Below are 19,594 nucleotides of genomic sequence, written 5' to 3'. Positions count from 1 at the left end.
TTTAGGTGTAGATGGACACAACACAATGCCTTTATTTTTATGTGGTGCTGAGGATTGAACTCGGGTCCCGCCTATGCTAGGCGAGTGCTCTACTGCTGAGGCACAATCCCAGCCCCCAGGTCCATCTTCTGAGTAGTTGTTAGAGCAGTTTTTTTTAAGGTAAATCACATAATTCCTCTGCTGACTTGCTCATTGTCTTCCTAGCTATTGGACTTAAAAAAAAAAAAAATCCAGGAGCTAGAGTAGATCACAAATTTTGCATGCATGAGGCTCTAGTTCCTTCCCCAGCACTGCAGGAAAAAAAATTCAAAATCCTGTCCTGGTTTCAAGGCCCTGGGTAGCCAGGCTAAGTCCACCCACTGGATCTCCCATTTTCCCACATTGCCCTGCTACCTTGCTCCAGCCACACTGGCTTTCTTGCCTGCTCCACCTCAGGACTTTTGCACCACCTCTCCCTCCATATGGAACACTTTTCTTCAGATCTTCCTTTGATCCACTCCTCCTTATACTCCAAAATGTCTTCCAGATCTTTCTGGGTGTTGTCTCACTTCCAGCTACTCTCTGTTCTTATTCAGTTGTTCTAATTTGTTTATACTACCTACCATTCCTTGAACTTATTTATTTATGGGTTTGTCTGTCTCCTGTTTATCTACCCTCATGAACATCCTAACAGCAGAGAAGTCTGTCTTTTTTTTTTAAATTTTTTTAGATGTTATGGACCTGTATTTTATTCATTTATTTACATGCGATGCTGAGAATCAAACCCAGGGCCTCACACATGTTAGGCAAGTGCTCTTACCACTGAGCCACAACTCCAGCCCCTTATGTCTGTCTTTTGCACCTCAGAACCCACAGGACCTCGAGTTCTCTGTGCACTCAGCACATGCTCAGTAAATATCTGCTGAGTGGATGGAGTAGGAGGCTATGTAGGGGTATGCCCCCCAGACATCGCAGCAAGGAAGGCTTTCCAGAGGAAGGAAGTGCAGCTGAGACTGCAGGGCCTTAGTGCAGGAGTCACCCTGGAAGGGAAAGGCCAGTCCATACAGAAGGACCTAGAAAACAACAACAGAAAAGGGATATAGGAAGGTCCAAAGTGTGGAGCGTTCTGTAAACTGTAAATTGTTCAATTTGACTGGGGTAGAAGTTGGGCAGGGTCAGAAATCAGAGGAGCTGGAGAAGTAGAAGGCAGGACACTTGGCCTTATTACTCCCTGAAGAATTGGAGCTCCATGTGGAGGGCAGTGGGAACAGTGGGCATTTTAGAATGGGCTGCTGAGTGCAGAATGCTTTCTATGAAGAAAGCTTGGTGGTGGTCCTGGGGTGCTGGGAGGTGCCGTGCCCGTGAATGATGTCAGTGCCCTGAGCCAGGTAGGTGGTGATGCAGAAGGAAGGACGTGGCCACATGTGCAGGAGACATTGAGGAGCAGCCTGGCCAGGGCTGAATGGGGGAGTCAGAGTCCAAGTCTCAACCTCCAGGGACTCCGTGGACAGACGTGCTGTTCCCTGGAGGTAGGGAGGAAAGAGCAGGTTTTGGGAAAGACTGGGGTTCTGTGTTGGTTGGTCGAGTGAGTTGGGTCCAGGTGGAAAGTTGTACAGTTTAGGGTTCCAGAAAAAGGGAGTGGTCCGTGCAGTCAGCCACAAAGGGAGGCTGCACCCTCTTGGATGACATATGAAGAGGAAGTGTCCACTGGGGGAGTGGCTGGAGGACGCTGGACTCCAGCAGCCTTGGCTTGGGTCAAGCAGTGAACAGAAGTGAAACCAGAAGTGGAGTGCAGATTTCTCTGTCAAGAAGTTTGGAGGGAGAGCAACAGTGCTGCTGCTGGGAGCCTCGCAGATGCCTTAGTGTTTTCTTATTTGAAGTTGGAAAGGATTCAAGTCCTTTGGAATTTGGAAGGAAGGATCCAGAAGAGAGGGAGGTTGGCAATACAGGTAGGGCAAGGGGATGGCATGAAGCCCAGGTGGTTGAGAAAGGGAGCCTCTTCCTTTGTAACAGGCAAGGAAAGCAGAATCCAGCTTGGATGCCAGGGGGCTGGGAATGAGAGTTCCCAGGCAATGACTTCTATTTTCTCCAAAAAGTGGCAGGGGGAGATCCCTGGATGGTTCTGGAAACTGTGAATTGGCCATAGAGTGGGGACCTTGGAAGACTGGGGGCATTTGAAATGCCACTGAGGGGAGTGGGCAGGGAGCACAGGAAACAGGGCTGCTGGCATGAGTGAGAGCCCAGCTGAGGGTGGAGATCAGCAACTTGCAGTGGCTCCAACCTGGCCTTCAGCAAGATGGCTATAGGGTTTTTCCAGACAGAGGTGACAGGAAAATCCTATGGGTCAGAAGTCAGTGATAACTGGTGACTGGGCACCGGAAAGGTAAGAAGGGAAGAAATAGAAAGGTCAGTGCACTGGGTGGGAGGAGAGGACTCCATGCCAGGGAAGAATCTGGAAGCCCCCATCTTAGTTCATTTGGGCTGTTATAACAAAATGCATTATTTATTTATTTTTGCAGTGCTGGGGATTAAATCTAGGACACTGTGGGCTTTAGGCATCCCCAGCTCTAGACTGGGTAATTTATAAACAGGAATTTATTGCTCACAGTTCTAGAGGCTGGGAAGTTCAAGGTCAAGGTGCCAGCAGATTTGGTGTCTGGTGAGGTTCTGTTCCTCAGAGTGGTGCCTTTTAGTCATGTACTCTTTTGGTAGGAGTGGGGAACAACCTTTTTCAGGCCTCTCTCTTTTGAAAAAAATTTTATTAAAACAAAAATTTTTTTTGGCAGGGCCTAACACATGCTGGGTTTTAGGACTCAATCTCTCAGTCTCTCTCTCTCTCTCTCTCTCTCTCCGGTACCAGAAATTGAACTCAGTTACTGAGCCCCATCCCCAGCCCCATTTTGTATTCTATTAGAGACAGGGTCTCACTGAATTGCTAAGCGCCTTGCTGTTGCTAAGGCTAGCTTTGAACTTATGATCCTCCTGTCTCAGCCTCCTGAGCTGCTGGGATTACAGGTGGGCGCCACCACACCCTGCTCAGGTCTCTTTTTTAAGGAGAAAACCCTCATGATCTAATCATCTTTCAAAGGTTACCTCTCTTTTTCTTTATTTTTTTAAATTTGCAGTAATGGGGACAAAACCCAGGGTGCTCTACCCCATGCTACTCTCCAGCCCTCCCTCCCCACCTTTTTAGACAGGGTCTTGCTAAATTGCTGAGGCCAGCCTTGAATTTGCCTTTCTCCTGCCTTAACCTGGCAAGTTGCTGGGTTTATAGGCATGTGCCACCATACCTGGTCCTGAAGCCTTTTTTTTTTTTTTTTTTTAAGAGTGAGAGAGAATTTTAATATTTATTTTTTAGTATTTGACGGACACAACATCTTTGTCTGTATGTGGTGCTGAGGATTGAACCCAGGCCGCACGCATGCCAGGCGAGCACCCTACCGCTTGAGCCACATCCCCAGCCCCCTGAAGACTTTTAATACAAAAGATGTCAGTCACTAGGTTTTAACATGAGTGTTTGGGTTCAGGAACATTCAGACTATATCACCCCCTGGACCTATAGGGATGGGCAGAGGGTCTAGGGTGGGGAAGTGACAGGGACATTGTTTGACTTTAAAAAGGGAATCCTGGGACCTGGAGTGCCTTCCAGCCAGAGGCTACCATATAAGAGAGGGGACCCAAGATGCTTTCATGGGACTTAGATCCCTTCTCTAGCCCTTCTCACTTTAGGGCCACTGGCCTGGAAATGGCCCAGCTGGAATTTGAAACACTGGAAGCTGTAACACTGGATGCTGTAACTGGAGCCTTTGGAGCCAGGCCTTGGACCAGGATGCCAGAGTTCAACATGCTCCCCACCACCAACACGCTCATCCTTAGGTAAGCCCATTCTTTGCATGGTCCCACCCAGCCCCTGCCCATGGGGATAGCATGCACCAGTCCAATTCCCCTTCCTGACCCTGGAAAGAGGCTAAGAGTGTTCATATGGGAATAGGGAGGGTGAATAAAGGGGACCTCTTTTCTCCAGCTCTTCCTTCCACTTCCGAGCTTTTCGGAACTCCCCCTGAGAGTCGGACTTCACGCCAAGAGCTTCAGGTGCATTCATTCTTTGAAGGAAACTCATCAGCTGGATGGCCCCCCATCAAACTCAGAACTTCCCGCGCTCCAGGCAAGTAAGTACTCCTCTACTAAGCTACATCCCCCAGCTCGCATCAGCCGGTTTTGCCGCTCAGGAGCCTTGAGGCTCCTGTCCCTCTCCCAGAGGAGACTGGAGACTACCTTCCATCCCAGCAGGGTCCTAGGATCTGGCTCTGCCCCAGGGAGGCTGTATCTCCTGCTTTGGAACGGGGCTGGGTCACCATTAAGGGTTCTGTAGTGCCCTATACTAGACTCAGTCTGAGTGGACTTTTGCTCTCTTAAAGAGCCGAAGCAGTGCTGGTGCCGGCGACCACGGCGAGGACTGGACATGCGGGGATGCCAGGCGCAGAACGCTGCGGGAAGGCGCACCCAGGTCAGGGGAACTCCGACCCCGCCCCTAGAGCAGAGGCTTCCTCTCCCGCCCTCACGTCTCCTCGCGCTTCTGCGAGTTCGCTCCTGGGCCCGCCAGAGGGCGCCCGGGGCGGAGGAGGAGCGGGAGCCGAGGCGCCCCGGGAATGCCAGGCCCAGTGGGTCCCGCAGCGTGGGTGCAGCTGAGGTCCGTGCGTCTGCCGGACCGCCAGGGAACTGGCATTCAGGGAAGTCCTGGTTCCAGGGGTTGAGCGCTCAGGGAACGGGCGTTCTCCGTCACCGGGCCGCTCCAATGCAGTCACCCCGGATCCTCCCTGGCCCCTTTGGCCGCTCTGGGAGGGACTGTTGACGGGCTGCGACCTGGCCTCCAGCCTCGGCCTCCTGGTGCCAGGGCGGAGCGCAGACTGAAGCACCAGCGCGCACGCTGGAACCGGCGCCCACTTTGCAGGGGGCCCCTCCCGCGCCCCAGGCCCCTCCCCTCCCCTCCGCTCCGGGGGCGAAGCTGCTGCAGCCGCCGAGCGCCCGCCATGGGCGTTATGCTCGCCGCCCGGCTGCTGGGACTGCTGCTCCTGCTGGGGCTGCGGCTCCAGGCTGCGGGCATCGCGGAGACACCGCTGCCCACCGTGGTGCTTGCCATCCTGGCTCGAAATGCCGAGCACTCACTGCCCCACTACCTGGGCGCGTTGGAGCGGCTGGACTACCCCCGGGCCAGGGTGGCCCTCTGGTGAGAGACCCCGGCGCAGGCATCGCTAGGCACCAAGCCCCAAGCCTCGCGATTCGCCCCCCAAGTTTCTGAGCATCCCGCCTAGGACCTCCATCATTTTGGGGGACAGGACAGGCCTCTGAGGCCATAGGTCAACCCATCCCTGCTTCTGGCCCCCTGCTCCTCCTCTTGGGGCCTCCTCTGGGTAATTTTGGTCCATCCCTTCTTGTCCCAGCCCACAGAGCCTAAGCTGAACCCCAGTGGGATCAGTTGTCGCTTGACTTGTGGTGGAGTTGGCAAGAACCTCTGGAGTCCCCTGGAACCTAATGTGGCAGAGACCAGCCAAGCTGGAGGTTCCTGGGGAGCAGATGGGGTTGAGTCAGCCCTGGGCCCTATACTGTGTGGAGAGTCAGGCTGGCTCCCTCCAGCCTATCTGGGTAGAGGGGTAGGTAAGTCCTGCCAGCCAAGGGCAGCATCCCCCTCCTGGGAGCCTCCCTCTGACATCCCCATAGGGCAGCACTGGGATCAGAGGCCACAGCCCCCAGTCTAAAGACCAGACAGGGAGGAGTCCCAAACTGAGGTCAGGGATAAACTGAGAGAAATGACAAAGTACCCCTCACAGCAAACCAAAGTTGGTCTGGGGTGGAGTCATGGCCTGCAAAGGCGGCCCACAGTCACAGTCTGGGAGTGAGTTAGTTCCCACCCCATAAGACATGACACGTAGTTAGTCTTCACTTCTAGGGAATTGGCTTAAAGGGGCAGCATCGTCTAAAAGCTTGGCTCTTGGCTAAGTCCACCACTTCTGGGTATGAGAGCCCCTTCCCCAGGAGATGGGAGGCTGTGCTCCATGGCAGCAGAGCTTTGGCCCATCAGCATTTCTCAGGGACACTCAGGGCATGGTTTAGTCCTCATTACAACCTGTGGGTAGAGGAAAGTAGCAGCTTTTTTGTCTAATTCTGATTCAGAGAGGAAAAGGGCCTGGCTAGTGGTCACAAGGCAAAGAAGGAAGATAACTAGGGAATGTGGAACCTTAAAACCATTCTTAAAAATACACTCCCAGCAGCTCCAGAGGGAGGCTGAGGCAGGAGAATCACAAGTTCAAGGCCTACCTCCACAACTTAGTGAGACCCTGTCTCAAAATAAAAAGGTGTGGGGATGTAGTTCAGTGACTGAATACCCCCGGGGCTCAATCCCCAGCCAAATAAATGAATTAAAAAAAACCCCACTTATTTGTGACTTTGGTTATGACATAGGCACGGCAGCTTAAAGTTAAAGAGGGAGGACGCAAAGCCTAAAGAGGGACAGAACTTGTTTGAGGTCACACAGCAAGTCACAGACTGACGATAGGGACTTGGCTGTCCTGGTTTCATTCCTTCTATTCTAACACACTTCTTCGCTGCTCCCATGAGAGGCCAGCCTCAAAGGTGTGGGTGCACCTGAATCAAGATTGCCTTCTGTAATTGCGCTCCCTCACCTTTTCCTCCTCTGTCCCCAGGTGTGCCACAGATCACAATATGGACAACACCACAGAGATGCTGCAAGAGTGGCTGGCAGCTGTGGGCAGTGACTATGCAGCTGTGTTCTGGAGGCCTGAGGAGGAGTCCAGGTTGTGATCTGAGGGATGGATACTGGGGAAGATGGGAAACAGTCGCATCGCATCCCAGAGACAAGAAGAGGGAGCCTTCAGGAAAGGGCTGCACTGCAAAGAGGGAGAGGCATGGTAACTACCCATGGGAACAGCTCATCTCTTTACTCCCTTAGGTCCTACCCAAGTGAAGAGGGTCCCAAGCACTGGACCAAAGAAAGGCACCAGTTTCTGATGGAATTGAAGCAGGAAGCCCTGACTTTTGCCAGGAATTGGGGGGCTGACTATGTCCTGGTAAAGAATCCTGGCTTGGATTGGGCTTCTGTGGTGTCTATCCCTGATATAAGTCTTGATGTGACTTGAACATCAGGCTGAACCCAGGACCTTGTGCATGTGAAGCAAGCACTCTACCAACTGAGCTCTATCCCCAGCCCCATCAAGCTAATCTTTCAGAGACAGATCAGATGTTGAGCTGGAATCCTGTGTTTGATCTCAGACTGGGTAGTAAACCAGGATCCCAGAGACAGATCCTAAAATATTTACTGAGCCTAGATTCCTAGGTAAGTGTCCAGAGTATAAACTGAGCCTGGATCCCTGCATTAGAGCTCAGAGTCAGTCTTTGGATCCACTCCAGGTCTCAGATAAGGTTTCTAGATAAACTACTCTGTTCTGCTCTCTGGGTCTGGTCTCTAAGCCGGAGCCCTAGACTAGATCCTGGTTCAGAAACACATCTATTGGGTTTATTGGTTAGGACTCTATAAGGAAACACCCACTGGATCCTAGCAGCTGTTCCGGGTCTCTGGCAATCTGGAGGGATTCCTGCTTCATGAGCTCCTTGGGGGGTCTGCTGCCCAGACAGGCCTTGGACCTCTGACATCCCCCTTGCCAAAGTTTGCAGACACAGACAACATTCTGACCAACAACCAGACGTTGAGGCTTTTGGTGGAGAAGGGGCTGCCAGTGGTGGCCCCAATGCTGGACTCCCAGACCTACTACTCCAACTTCTGGTGTGGGATCACCCCCCAGGTGAGGGTGGGGCTGGGATGTCAGGAGGCTGAGGTCCTGGGAGGAGGGGCATGAAGAGCAGAGAGCCTGGAGGCCCTGGGGTCTGTGGGCTGAGGCAGGGGAGTAGCTCATAGCTGAGAGCATCCCCCTTCCCCAGGGCTACTACCGCCGCACAGCTGAATATTTCCCCACCAAGAACCGTCAGCGCCGGGGCTGCTTCCGGGTCCCCATGGTCCACTCTACCTTCCTGCTGTCCTTGCGGGCTGAGGGGACATCTCAGTTCGCCTTCTACCCACCTCATCCCAACTACACTTGGCCCTTCGATGACATCATCGTCTTCGCCTATGCCTGTCAGGCCGCTGGTGAGGACTAGCCCTCCTTGAGCATTTCTTGGAGGCCTCTGAGCGTTTGCACATGCTGCTCCTCTGCCTGGCATGCCCTTGCCTGCTCTGCATTTCTTCTTGTCAACTCCTGTCTGGCCTTTGGGTCAGAGCATTTCTTGAGTCTACTGCCTTTCTGGCTGCCACCGTTGTGGCACTTTCATGTATTCCTTCACTAAGCAGATATTTATGGAGCACTTGCCATGTTTGAGGCAGTGGGGAAAGAGTGGTGAGTAGATTCAGGCAGTCCTTGCCCTCCCGGAGCTTCCAGTTCAGTCAATCAAAAGATCACACGAATCAGTGTTCAATCACAACCACGACAGGAAGGGGAGCTGTGCGTGTGTGGTGCTGGGGCTCGAGCCCAGGGCCTCATGTATGCTAGGCAAGCGCTCTGTTACTGCGCTACATCTCTAGTCTGTGAACTCGTGATCATAGGTACTCTGGAGGGTTAGACTAGAGCTTCCTGGTCAAGGAAGTCTTCCTGGAGGGAGTGAACTTCTGGTCTGTGATCTAAAATCTGAGCAGGCAGACACGCGTGGTGCATGCCTATCATCCCAGCAACTCAGGAGGCTGAGTCAGGAGGGTCACAAGATGGAGGCCAGCCTTAGCAACTTAGTGAGGACCTGTCACAAAGTAAAATAAAAAGGGCTCGTGTGTAAAGTTCTGGACACTGGGGCAACCCTGAGGGGCTGTACCACTGAGTCACGTCCCCAGCATCCCCAGCCCTTTTTGTTTTTTGAGATGGGGTCTTGCCAAGTTGCTTAGGGCCTCTCTAAGTTGTTGAGGCTTGCTTCAAACTTGTGATCCTCCTGCCTCAGCCTCCCGAGTTGCTGGGATGCCAGGCATGCGCCACTGCACCTGGCTCTGTTAGTTTCTCGTTGCTACTACTACTTCGATGAGCAGCCACTATTAATTGGTCAGCATGTGAAGGAATCTGGCGGAAAGTGGTTTTATCTCCATCACTCAGGCTTATACATGTGCTGTTGTGCCCTTGCTCTGATCAGGGTCTGTGTGCAGTGCTGGGCATGGGTTAGCTTTAAAACAGACACTGAGTGCCTTAATAATTGATAAAGGTGACAGTTTTGTGTATGTGATCCTGGAACTGAACCTTGGGCCTTGTACATGCCAGGCAAGTACTCTACCATTGGGCTACATCCCCAGCTTGAAGGTGACAGATATTGAAGGGGAAAATAGGTCTCTGTGGCTCTCAGGTAGAAGACAGTGTGAAGGGGCAGTGGGGGTGGGGAGAGTTGGGAGTTCAGGGGTGTAGCCACAGGAGTTGCTGCCATCCCTCAGCTAGGGTCCTGTTCCTTCCTCACCTGACTCCCTGAGGGCAGGCACCCCATATGTCTAGCTCAACACCACAGCCCCAGTGCCCTACAGGTGTCCTAGACAGGTCTGTTCAGTAAGCCACCATCTGCTGTTGTGTGTCCCACAGGTGGGGAGCTGAGTCCCAGAGAAGACTCACACACTGGGTTCCTGGCAGGTACTGCGCCGGGGGCCTCTGCTGGGTCCTGCAAGCCCTAGCCCAGCTCTGGCACTCCTTGGCCTCTCTCTACAGGGGTCTCCGTCCATGTGTGCAATGAGCAACGTTATGGATACATGAACGTGGGGGTGAAGTCCCACCAGACCCTGGAGGATGAGAAGGTCAACTTCATCCACCTGATCTTAGAAGCATTGGGTGAGGGCTGAGAACCTGCCCGGCCCACCTGCTGGCTGGTCCCCTGCCTCCCCTTGCTGCCCCTTTCCTAGGCCCTAGACTCAAGTCCGTTGGGCTTGGGGTTCTAGCCTTTCCCTAACTTGTTCCATGATGCTGAGCAAGCCTCTTCTGTGGGCCTTTCTTCCTGTCTGCTATGGGGCGGGCAGATCTGTCATCCCAGCCTTTTCTGCCCAGTCTTCTGCTGAGGGGGCAGGAATGGCTGGGGGCGAGGACTGCAGGCTGGCTGTCCCCGGAAGTTGGTGAGGCTCATGATTAGGGTGTGCTTCCCTTTGCAGTGGATGGGCCTCCCATGCAGGCCTCAGCTCACGTATCTCGACCTCCGAAGAGGCCCAGCAAAATGGGTTTTGATGAGGTATATCTCCCAACCTGTGGAACTGGGGACAGGGGGTGGTGGTCTCTCCCCTCCCCCTGGCCCCACCCCTCTGTCTCCTCCAGGTCTTTGTCATCAGCCTGGCCCGCAGGCCCAACCGCCGAGAGCGCATGCTGAGCTCGCTCTGGGAGATGGAGATCTCTGGGCGGGTAGTGGATGCTGTGGATGGCAGGTGAGGCTTCCTGTGGATGGGGTCCAAGGGGACAGCTTAATCTCTGAGCTCCTGGGAGTGGGTAAAGCAGAAGAGTTGAATTAGTTGCCTGTTCCAGGAAGCATCCAAATAGGGCCTGAAGAATAGGTTTTAGGGAATTCCAGGGCAGACAGATGCAGGACAGGACACCCTCCCTCAGCCCACTAGAGGGAGGAGGTAGAGTGGCTAAGGCTCCAGACCTGGGTTCTGCACTGCCACTTTCCAGCTCTGTGACCTTGGGCAAGTTGCCCCCATCTCTCTGCCCTGTTCTGTAAATGGCAAATAATCCTGCCTGGCTCTTCCTGTTTTGAGAGGGTCCAGTGAAGATTTAACCAGAGCTCAACACCTCTTAGTGCTGTAAAGGGTCAAGTGTCCTTGATACCACTCCTCTCCATCCTGGACTTAGGTCCCTGATGGGTGGGGTGGGTGCAGCCCAGCCATATTCCTTGGGGAATGTCAAGGCCAGGTTTCTCCAGCCAGCTGGGCCTTGTGGCCCGTATGCCCATCACAGTTTGAGCCCTCCCTCTCTTTCTTTCCCTTCAGTGCTCGGATGGAACGCAGGCTCTTGTGCATACTAGGACAATGCTTTAGCATTGAGCCATGTGCCCAGCCCACCCCCAGTGCTTTTGCCTGTAGGATGTCCATCCTTTGCTTGGTCATCTGCCCGGGAAGTTGCTACCATGGTGCCCATGTTCACCTTGGGGGGCTTCCCCCCAGGCAGCCCCCTCTGTGGAGCTCAGGACCTCCTGAGGTGACGCTGGTTCCCTCCAGTCACTGACGGCTTTAGACCACAAAAAGGAATTACAGGGCTTAAACCTCCTTTGAACTAGACTCTGGTGTGACTGTTACCAACATCTGCTGGTGAGGCCCTCTGGAGGAGTCTCTGGCTGGCACCTGTCATTCCATTACACCTGTGTCCTGCAGGATGCTCAATAGCAGTATCCTCAGGAGCCTTGGCGTGGACCTGCTTCCTGGCTACCAGGACCCCTACTCGGGTCGCACACTGACCAAGGGTGAGGTGGGCTGCTTCCTCAGCCACTACTCCATCTGGAAAGAGGTGAGAATACCTGCCTTCTGGGCCACGCCCTTCAGGGACATCAGGGGCTGGCTTGTCCTAGGCATGACTGTTTTCCCAGCACTCAGGTATGCAGGTAAATGAGTGAACGAATGCATCCACAAAGCCTAGCCAGCATCTCTAGGCCTTCTCTGTGTCCACAGAGGGTGCCCTGGTTCACTCCACGGTCTCTACTGACCATCTGCTGGGTGCTAGCAGATATTCTGTGGAGGAACACACAGAACAGGAAGAAGGCACATCTGTCTCCTTCCTGCCAAAGGGGGATCTGCCTGGGGCTCAGGGACCAGATATGGGCTCAGAACTCAAGAAAGAACCAAACTCGCAGGGGAGAGAAGCGCAGGCTGTCCCCACAGTGCAGTGGCCCTGTCTGCTGCCCAGATCACCATGTGGGCCTCACCGTGGAGGGGCAGGCAGAGTGAAACTGTGGCAAAGGCACAGAGAAAGCAAGGGCTTTTCAGGAACAGAGACAGGAAGCCTGAGGCGGCCTTGCTCATCCCTTGGCCCAGAGGCCTCAGCCAGGGGCCAGGGGGCTGGGCCCTCCAATCTCCAGCAATGGTGTGCAGATTCAGTCCTTGTTTTTATTTTCATTTGTTTTGATTTTATAGTGCTGGGAATTGAACCCAGGGCACTCTACCACTGAGCTACGTCCCAGACCTTTTTATTCTTTCTTCTTTATTTTTGAGTCAGAGTCTCACTAACTTGCTGAGGCAAACTTTCAATCCTCCTGCCTCAACCTCATGAGTAGCTAGCATTTAAGGTGTGCACCATGGCACCCAACTTCTTGTTTTATTTTCTTCTATAGCCACAATATGTATGTATGTATGTGTGTGACCTCATGTTTACATTTATGGTTGATTTTTACCATCTGAGCAAATTGAAGGATGACATGGTTCATCATTTACTGAGCTGATTCCATGTTCTTTTCACATTTCCAAAGTTATAGAAAGTATTTTTTTCTTTGCAATGTTGGGGGCTGGGGTCTCTCCTCACCCCCACCCAGCCCAGCGTCCTTCCAGAAGCTCAGGAGGCTGAAGAGATGAGCCAAGTCCTGGAGCCCAGCAGTTGCAGGTCTGCTGTGCGCCCTTGGCTGGGTAGTCTCACCTCCCTCCTGTCATAGGGGGTCACGTTCCTGCCTCCTAGGTATCCCTGGAGGTGAATGGTAGCACTAGTCCCAGGGATAGAGCAGAGCTCAGTGACCACAGCAAGGGTGGTGATTGCCAAATACTTCTTTTTGGCAAACTAGGCTGGGGATCTTGGGGAGGGCCCCAATTTCATTTCCTAGGCAGTAGCAGCCCCGGTGGGCTTGGGAGTCACTAAGCCTTGGGATGTGGCTAAGGAAGGCAGATGGGAAGTGGGTAGCTCAAATCTGCAGAGCCATCTCCCTATCCCCACCATGTACCACAGGTAGTGGCCAGGGGTTTGGCCCAGGTGCTGGTATTTGAGGACGACGTGCGCTTTCAGAGCAACTTCCGGGGGCGACTGAAGCAGCTGATGGAGGAGGTGGAGGCCCGGAAGCTTCCGTGGGACCTCATGTAGGCAGCCTGCACCCCAGGGGGAAGGGAGAGGGCTGGCTACTTCCTGCTTGGAGTCCTGGCCACTTCCCACCCCTGAACCTGGCTGAGAGGGGACTTGACACCCCAGGACCTACAGTGGCTTCTGGGGCCCTTGATTCACTTGCAGCTACCTTGGCCGAAAGCAGGTGAACCCTGAGGAGGAGGTAGCTGTGGAGGGGCTACCAGGCCTGGTGGTGGCAGGGTACTCCTATTGGACACTGGCATACACTCTGAGCCTGGCAGGCGCCCGCAAGCTGCTGGCCTCCCAGCCTCTACACCGCATGCTGCCTGTGGATGAGTTCCTGCCCATCATGTTTGACCAGCACCCCAAGTGAGGCTCTGCTGGGGCTGGGCAGGGCAGGGGGGTCCCATCCAGGAGCCTGTCTCAATAAGTTCCCTCGCTAGGCAGCTGGGGAGGTGGAGCCTGATCAGGCCCAGGTCACCCAAGAGTGACCAGTGGTCAGACCCAGCTGCATGTGAATGCCTTGCTGCCCTCGTGTTTTTTTTGTTTTTGTTTTTGTTTTTTTTAGTTGTAGGTAGACACAATACATTTATTTTGTTTGTTTCTATTTTTATGCGGTGCCAGAGATCAAACCCAGTGCCTCATGCATACTAGGCAAGCGCTCTATTACTGAGCCACAACCCAGGCCCCCACCCTCATGGTTTTAATCAAATGGCTTCCCCGTTATGAGCCTCAGTTTCCTTATATGGAAAATGGAAATAATAGAAGTCCTGCTTCTCAGGGCTGTTGTAAAGACCAGTGGGGAGGGCAGTGAGGGGAGGGGAGGCACCAGGCTCCTGGCTGGTATGGGGTCTGGGATCAGGGGCCCACCTTGTCCCACCTGAACTGTCTTCCTGTTTCACAGTGAGCAGTACAAGGCACACTTCTGGCCAAGGGACCTGCAGGCCTTCTCTGCCCAGCCCCTGCTTGCTGCCCCCACCCACTATGCAGGGGATGCTGAGTGGCTCAGTGACACAGAGACATCCTCTCCTTGGGATGATGACAGCGGCCGCCTCATCAGCTGGACTGGCTCTCAAAAGACCCTGCGTGGCCCTGTCCTGGATCTGGCTGGCAGCAGTGGGCACAGCCTCCATCCCCAGCCCCGGGATGAGCTCTAGGTGAGGCCCTGCTTACTGGGCTGAGTCTGGACCTGTTTCCACCTCCTCGGCCATCTTCTCTTGTTCTATCACTGGCTTTGTCTTTGTCTCATTGTGTCTTTGACTCACTCTTGTTCTGGCTATTCTCTGTACCTGTTGGTGTTTGTCTCTCTCAGATTGCATCTGACTCCAGTTCTTTCTGTTTTTCTGTTCCTGCTTCTTCCACCTCTGTCCATTCAGGTCCAAACAGTGACTCCAAAGGAGTGCATAGGAGCAGAGGATATTGCTGGCAGGAGCTGCGCCCAGAAGCCACAAAGCCAGAGAGATCTGGCTGTCGCCTTAGACTTGGCCACTCTGCCTCTGGACCAGTCTAGGTTGGGAGAAACCACTCAGAAATGGATCCCGTTTCCCAGAGGTCACTTAGCAAAAGGGTAGGATTCAAAGACTCCTGACCCTGCTGGGCCTGGTTCATAGCCCCAGGTAGAGGGACAGAGGGGGCTCCTCAGCTCTCAGTTTCATGTTGGGCCGACTCCTGGATCCCTCCCTCCCTAAGGACTCAGCCACTGGTCTCTTCTGTCCCTTCTACCTCCACATCAACAGTCTCCCCTGCTCAACGCCTGGGTCTCACCAGCACCTTCTTTCCTGGCAATGGGAAGTTCAGGGAGATGGAAGTGGGAGGTAGAGCCCTGCAGACCTGGTGTTAAGCACAGAGTAACCTCAATAAAAGCCAGATGTATTTGCACTTTATACTTTTTAACAAATGGCCAAGCCTCTGCGTCTCTACTGGCCTGGGAGGGAGGCTTTCCCTATCTAGAGATGAGGAACAGAGGGGAGGGCAGCCAGAGGAGAAGTCAGGCTAGGCTGGCATCACCTCCTTGTTGTGTGTTCTTGGGCAAGGGCCACCCCTTCTTGGCCTTTCTCCCATCCCCAGTGGACTGAGGATGGGAAGGAAGAAGCTTGTGGGCTGGGTGGTGTAAAATGCTGGGCAGCGAGTGCTCACCTGATGGAGCCGTTGTGGTGGTCACTGATATCATCACCGTCCTTGCCTTGCTGTTGGTCAAGGTAGGCCCAGGCCAGACCCGGAGCTGCTGATTCCAGCTGCTCCCTCTCCTATCTTTGGAGCTCAGAGGAGGTCCAAGTTTCACCTCTGGCCCTAACCAGTGGTGCCACCAGAGGGCGCCAGATTCTAGGCCCTGGACCATCTGGCCCAGGGTGCCCTCTGCTCCCAGGGTTTGAAACAAGGAATGGAGGGCAGGGCATTTGGAACCTGCCCCTATGCAGGGTCACCCCCAGCAACTGCTTGGAAAATGTGTATTCCTTCCCTCCCATCTGCATAAGCATAGGGCTGGGGCTGGGCCTGTCTCCCATGCCTGCAGTTGAGGGAGGAGTCCCTTTGCCTTCGGTGGCTAGCTGCCTTGGCCTCTACCAGGACAGAATCAACGCCTGGTGTCTTCAGGCTCCCTTCTTCAGAGAAGCCCCTTCCTTACCCCTCTCCATGGCAGACCCACTGGGTGATGTGAGCACCCCTGTCCCGGCAAAGTCTAGCAGACACCTCTATGGTTGGACTGTCCCTGGGTTCTGTCCTGTGGTGGGGATCAAGGACTTGGCATGACTGTGAGAAGGGCTTTCGGCCAGAGCTGGGGGCTTGGTGCTTTATTTCTTCCCAAAAGGAAAGTCATTAATCCTGAATGGTTATGACCTTGGACAAGTCCCTTCTTCTGGTGTTCCCTTCATTCAGTGAGCCAGGACCAGGCACTGGGGGCTATAGCAGTAAAAGACACTTCAAAAATGGACTGGGGGGTGGCGGGGGGCAGCTCTGTGGTAGAGCACTTGCTTGCGCAAGGCCCTGGGTTCAGTCCCAGCACCTTAAAACAAAAACAGACAAAACACCCCAGACCTCCTGGAGCTGCCATCCCAGCAAGAGGGACAGACAAACCAATAAGGAAATTAATTAGAGGCTCTTGGTGCTACAGAGGAGAAGGAGGAGCGAATAGGTAAGTGAACAGGCAAGCCACGTGGAGGTCTGAAGGAAGGCAGAGCAGGCCAGGGGACAGGTCTGCAAAGGTCCTGAGCAGGGCAGGACTGCAGCCTGAAAGACAAGGAAGAGGCCATTGTGGCTGGAGCACAATGGGAAGAGGAGCCAAGGTCAGAACAGGCAGGGCCTTGATGCCAGGTTGGCTTTACTTTGAGATGGAGCCATTGGAGTTGAGGAAAGAGAAGCCGCCTGACCTAACTAACTTAGATCAGCATGTCTGACACAGTTTCACCCCAGCACCCAGGCTGCCGGCCTGAGAGGGGACTGTGGGTGGGTCCAGAGTGGAACCAGGGGGACCCATGAGGAACCAGGTGTAATAATTCAGGTGAGACTCAAGGTGCCTCAGACCAGGTGGTAGCCATGGAGGTGCTAGGGGGTAGAGCAACAGAGTTCCAAGAGGAGGGAACTGCTGAGGGTGACCTTGGGGATTGGACTAAAGAATGGAATTTCCATTGACTGAAATGAGAAAGCACACGGATGGGACTGGTTGGGGACGGATCAAAAGCTCAGGTGCCTAAATTGGAGATCTAGGTGGAGATGTCAAGTAGTAGTTCTCTCTTCTTTTTTTTTTTTTTCAAGCCTTTATTTTATTCATTTATTTATGTGCAGTGCTGAGAATTGAACCCAGTACCTCACACATGCTAGGCAAATGCTCTACCACTGAGCCACCACACCCAAGCCACCTCAACTTGTGATCTTCTTAACAGCCTCCCGAGTACCTCAGATTCTTAAATAAAGTATAAAAAAGGGCTTGGGGTGTGACTCAGTAGTTGAGCAACCCTGGGTTCAATTCTCGTACCAAAAAAAAAAAAGATGAATTTGACAGGTCATATACTATGTAATCCCATATATATGAGGGATTAGGGATCTTCCTAACAGCCTCCCAAGTACCAGGCATGTACCACTGCGCCTGGCTCCTGTTTGAATTTTTTTTTTTCCTTTTTTGTACTAGGGGAACTTAATTACTAAGCCACATCCCTAGCTTCCCTGCCACTTTTTTTTTTTTAATCCTTAGCCCTTTTTATGTTTTATTTATTTTTTTATTTTTTATTTTTAAAGAGAGAGAGAGAGAGAAAGAATTTTTTAAATATTTATTTTTTAGTTATCGGCGGACACAACATCTTTGTTTGTACGTGGTGCTGAGAATTGAACCCGGGCCGCACGCATGCCAGGCGAGCGCGCTACCACTTGAGCCACATCCCCAGCCCTTTATGTTTTATTTTGAGACTTGGTTTCCCTAAGTTACTTAGGGCTTCACTAAATTGCTGAGGCTAGCTTTGAATTTGTGATCCTCCTGTTTCAGCCTCCCTGGCTTCTGGGATTACAGGAATACACTACCATACCTGGATGGAAATCTTTTAAAACCTATTTAGCTGGATATGGTGGCACACGCCTGTAATCCCAGTGATTTAGGAGATTGAGGCAGGAGGATTGCAAGTTCAAGGACATCCTCAGCAAATTAGTGAAGCTCTAAACAACTTAGACTGTCTCAAATAAAAAGGGCTGGGAATACAGCTCAGTGGTGCCCCTGGGTTCAATCTCCACTAAAAAACCTATTTAGATGATGGTTTTTCTAAAAAATCTGCTCCTTCATATCTGCAATAGTAAGTAGCATACTCTCTTGTAAACTCAATATTGTAAGTACCCTGGTGCTCTTTGTCTACTGAGGTATAAGGACCATCTGTCCCTTTACTAAGTGACCAAAAACCACTGAGCTTTCTAAGTTCCTTAATCATTTTTAAAGTTATTTTGCTTCTTCCCTGTCTCTGAAGTTGCCAGGATAAAGAACATAGATTCTGGGGCTGGGGATGTAGCTCAGTGGTAGAGCACTCACCTAGCATGAGCAAGGCCCTGAGTTTCATCCCCAGCACCACAAACAAAACTAAACTCTAGAGTGGGAGTCTACATGGTTAAAGTTCTACCATCTCATGTGACCTGTGTGACCTTGGGATGTTATGTAGCTTCTCTGAACTTTCATTTTCCAGTGTGAAAATGGGGACATGCTGCCTTTCAGTGGGAAGTAATGCATGGTGATTGTTATTTTATCATTTGGTTGTCTGGGGGATTGTCCCAGAGCCATGAGTGATGATGATTTCTGCCGCAGAGGACCAAGAAGCACAACTTGAACTGGTTTAACCAATAAGGACATGTGCATAATTTTCCCCCAAAGATCCATAGATTAAAGACATGTTTCCTACCCTGTAGCACTATTGTGAGGTGGTAGAACCTTTAAGAGATGAAGCCTAGGGGCTGGGGCTATAGCTCAGTGGCAGAACACTTGTCTAGCATGTGTGAAGCACTGGGTTCCATCCTTAGCACCACATAAAAATAAATAAATAAAATGATGGCATTCTGTCCATCTTCACTACCAAAAAATAAATAAATAGGGGCTGGGGTTGTGGCTCAGTGGTAGAATGTTCGCCTTGTACATGTGAGACCCTGGGTTTGATCCTCAGCACCACATACAAATAAATGAATAAAATAAAGGTATACCAAAAAAAAAAAAAAAAGCTTTAAAAATAAATAAATAAATAAAAATTTAAAAAAAGAGATGGAGCCTAGTGGGAGGTTTTCTTGTCATTGGGGGCATGCCCTTGAAGAAGATATTGGGAGCCCAGCCCCTTCCTGTCTCTCCCTTTCATAGTTTGGCCATGAGATGACCAATTTTGCTAAAGCACTGCTGCCATGAGAAACTGTCTCACCACACACCCAAAGCAACAAGACCAATATGATCGTGGAATGAGACCTCTGAAACCCTGAGTCAAAATATTCTCTCCATTTTTTTTCTTGATAATGCTAAGGATGGAAACTAGGACCTTGCATATACCAGACAAGTGCCCTACCACTGAGCTACAAACCCAGCTTTTTAAGTTGATTATCTCAGGTACTTTGTTATAGCAATAGAAGGCTGTCTAACGCAACATGTATTGTCTAACCTAACTAAGTGTCCATAAGTGAAGTGAACTTTGAGTTTGGTTTAATCTCTGCTTCTTTTTTATCTTTTGGGCCCATGTATTGGCCTATTCTCAGGCTGGTGGCAAAATGGCTGCTGCCATTGCCAGTGTTCTATCCTGGACCAGAAATACATCCAGTGGAAAGAAGAAGTTTACTTCTAGTGGCTCTCCCGGAAAGAACCCTGGCGTACCTCCCCACATTGGCCCAAGTTGAGTCACATGCTCATTTCTGAATTAACTGTTGATGATCGCAGGCAGAGGGTAGGATTTTCCTCAGGCAACTAGACTCATCCTCAGGGCCTGAGTTGGCCTGCATGAAGCAGGGTCTGAGGTCACATCCATGTTCCTGTGGGCAGTGAGCATGTGGTACTGATGAGCTGGCATGGCCAAGGTGGTATTTCACACCCTGGATGTCTACTTAAGCAGACCTGCAGGGATCACCAC

At 52.1% G+C, this 19,594-nt stretch overlaps 1 protein-coding gene across 7 annotated transcripts; it reads left to right on the top strand.

Moving 5' to 3' along the window:
• The first annotated feature begins 1,764 nt into the window (after window positions 1-1,764).
• Cercam (cerebral endothelial cell adhesion molecule) lies at window positions 1,765-14,922 on the top strand. Of its 7 annotated transcripts, XM_076845361.2 has the most exons (16): window positions 1,765-1,928; window positions 3,709-3,855; window positions 4,004-4,148; window positions 4,398-4,486; window positions 6,681-6,791; window positions 6,947-7,064; window positions 7,662-7,796; window positions 7,933-8,137; window positions 9,717-9,836; window positions 10,151-10,227; window positions 10,311-10,417; window positions 11,360-11,492; window positions 12,915-13,042; window positions 13,191-13,394; window positions 13,930-14,182; window positions 14,402-14,922. In XM_076845361.2, the coding sequence occupies exons 3-15, from the start codon at window positions 4,107-4,109 to the stop codon at window positions 14,180-14,182; spliced, it is 1,722 nt and encodes a 573-aa protein (XP_076701476.2). In that variant the 5' UTR covers window positions 1,765-1,928; window positions 3,709-3,855; window positions 4,004-4,106; the 3' UTR covers window positions 14,402-14,922. The 7 variants fall into 7 exon arrangements, with proteins under 7 accessions (XP_076701476.2, XP_076701475.2, XP_076701479.1 ...); XM_076845360.2 differs by lacking the exon at window positions 1,765-1,928 and having other exon boundaries at window positions 3,295-3,855; XM_076845364.2 differs by lacking the exons at window positions 1,765-1,928; window positions 3,709-3,855; window positions 4,004-4,148 and adding an exon at window positions 5,421-5,634 and having other exon boundaries at window positions 4,451-4,486.
• The last annotated feature ends 4,672 nt before the right edge of the window (window positions 14,923-19,594 follow it).

The sequence above is a fragment of the Callospermophilus lateralis genome, chromosome 2, assembly GCF_048772815.1.
Source record: "Callospermophilus lateralis isolate mCalLat2 chromosome 2, mCalLat2.hap1, whole genome shotgun sequence".
Classification (NCBI taxonomy): Eukaryota; Metazoa; Chordata; class Mammalia; order Rodentia; family Sciuridae; genus Callospermophilus; species Callospermophilus lateralis.
The sequence above is the reverse complement of the archived record's forward strand: the minus strand, read 5'-3'. Positions and strand labels throughout refer to the sequence as shown.

Coding starts and splice junctions, on each gene's coding strand:
- Cercam (XM_076845358.2), top strand. CDS start 5,010: ATGGGCGTTATGCTCGCCGCCCGGCTGCTGGGACTGCTGCTCCTGCTG. Junction 6,792..6,946: donor AGGCCTGAGGAGGAGTCCAG/GTTGTGATCTGA, acceptor TTACTCCCTTAG/GTCCTACCCAAGTGAAGAGG. Junction 7,065..7,661: donor GGGGGGCTGACTATGTCCTG/GTAAAGAATCCT, acceptor CCCTTGCCAAAG/TTTGCAGACACAGACAACAT.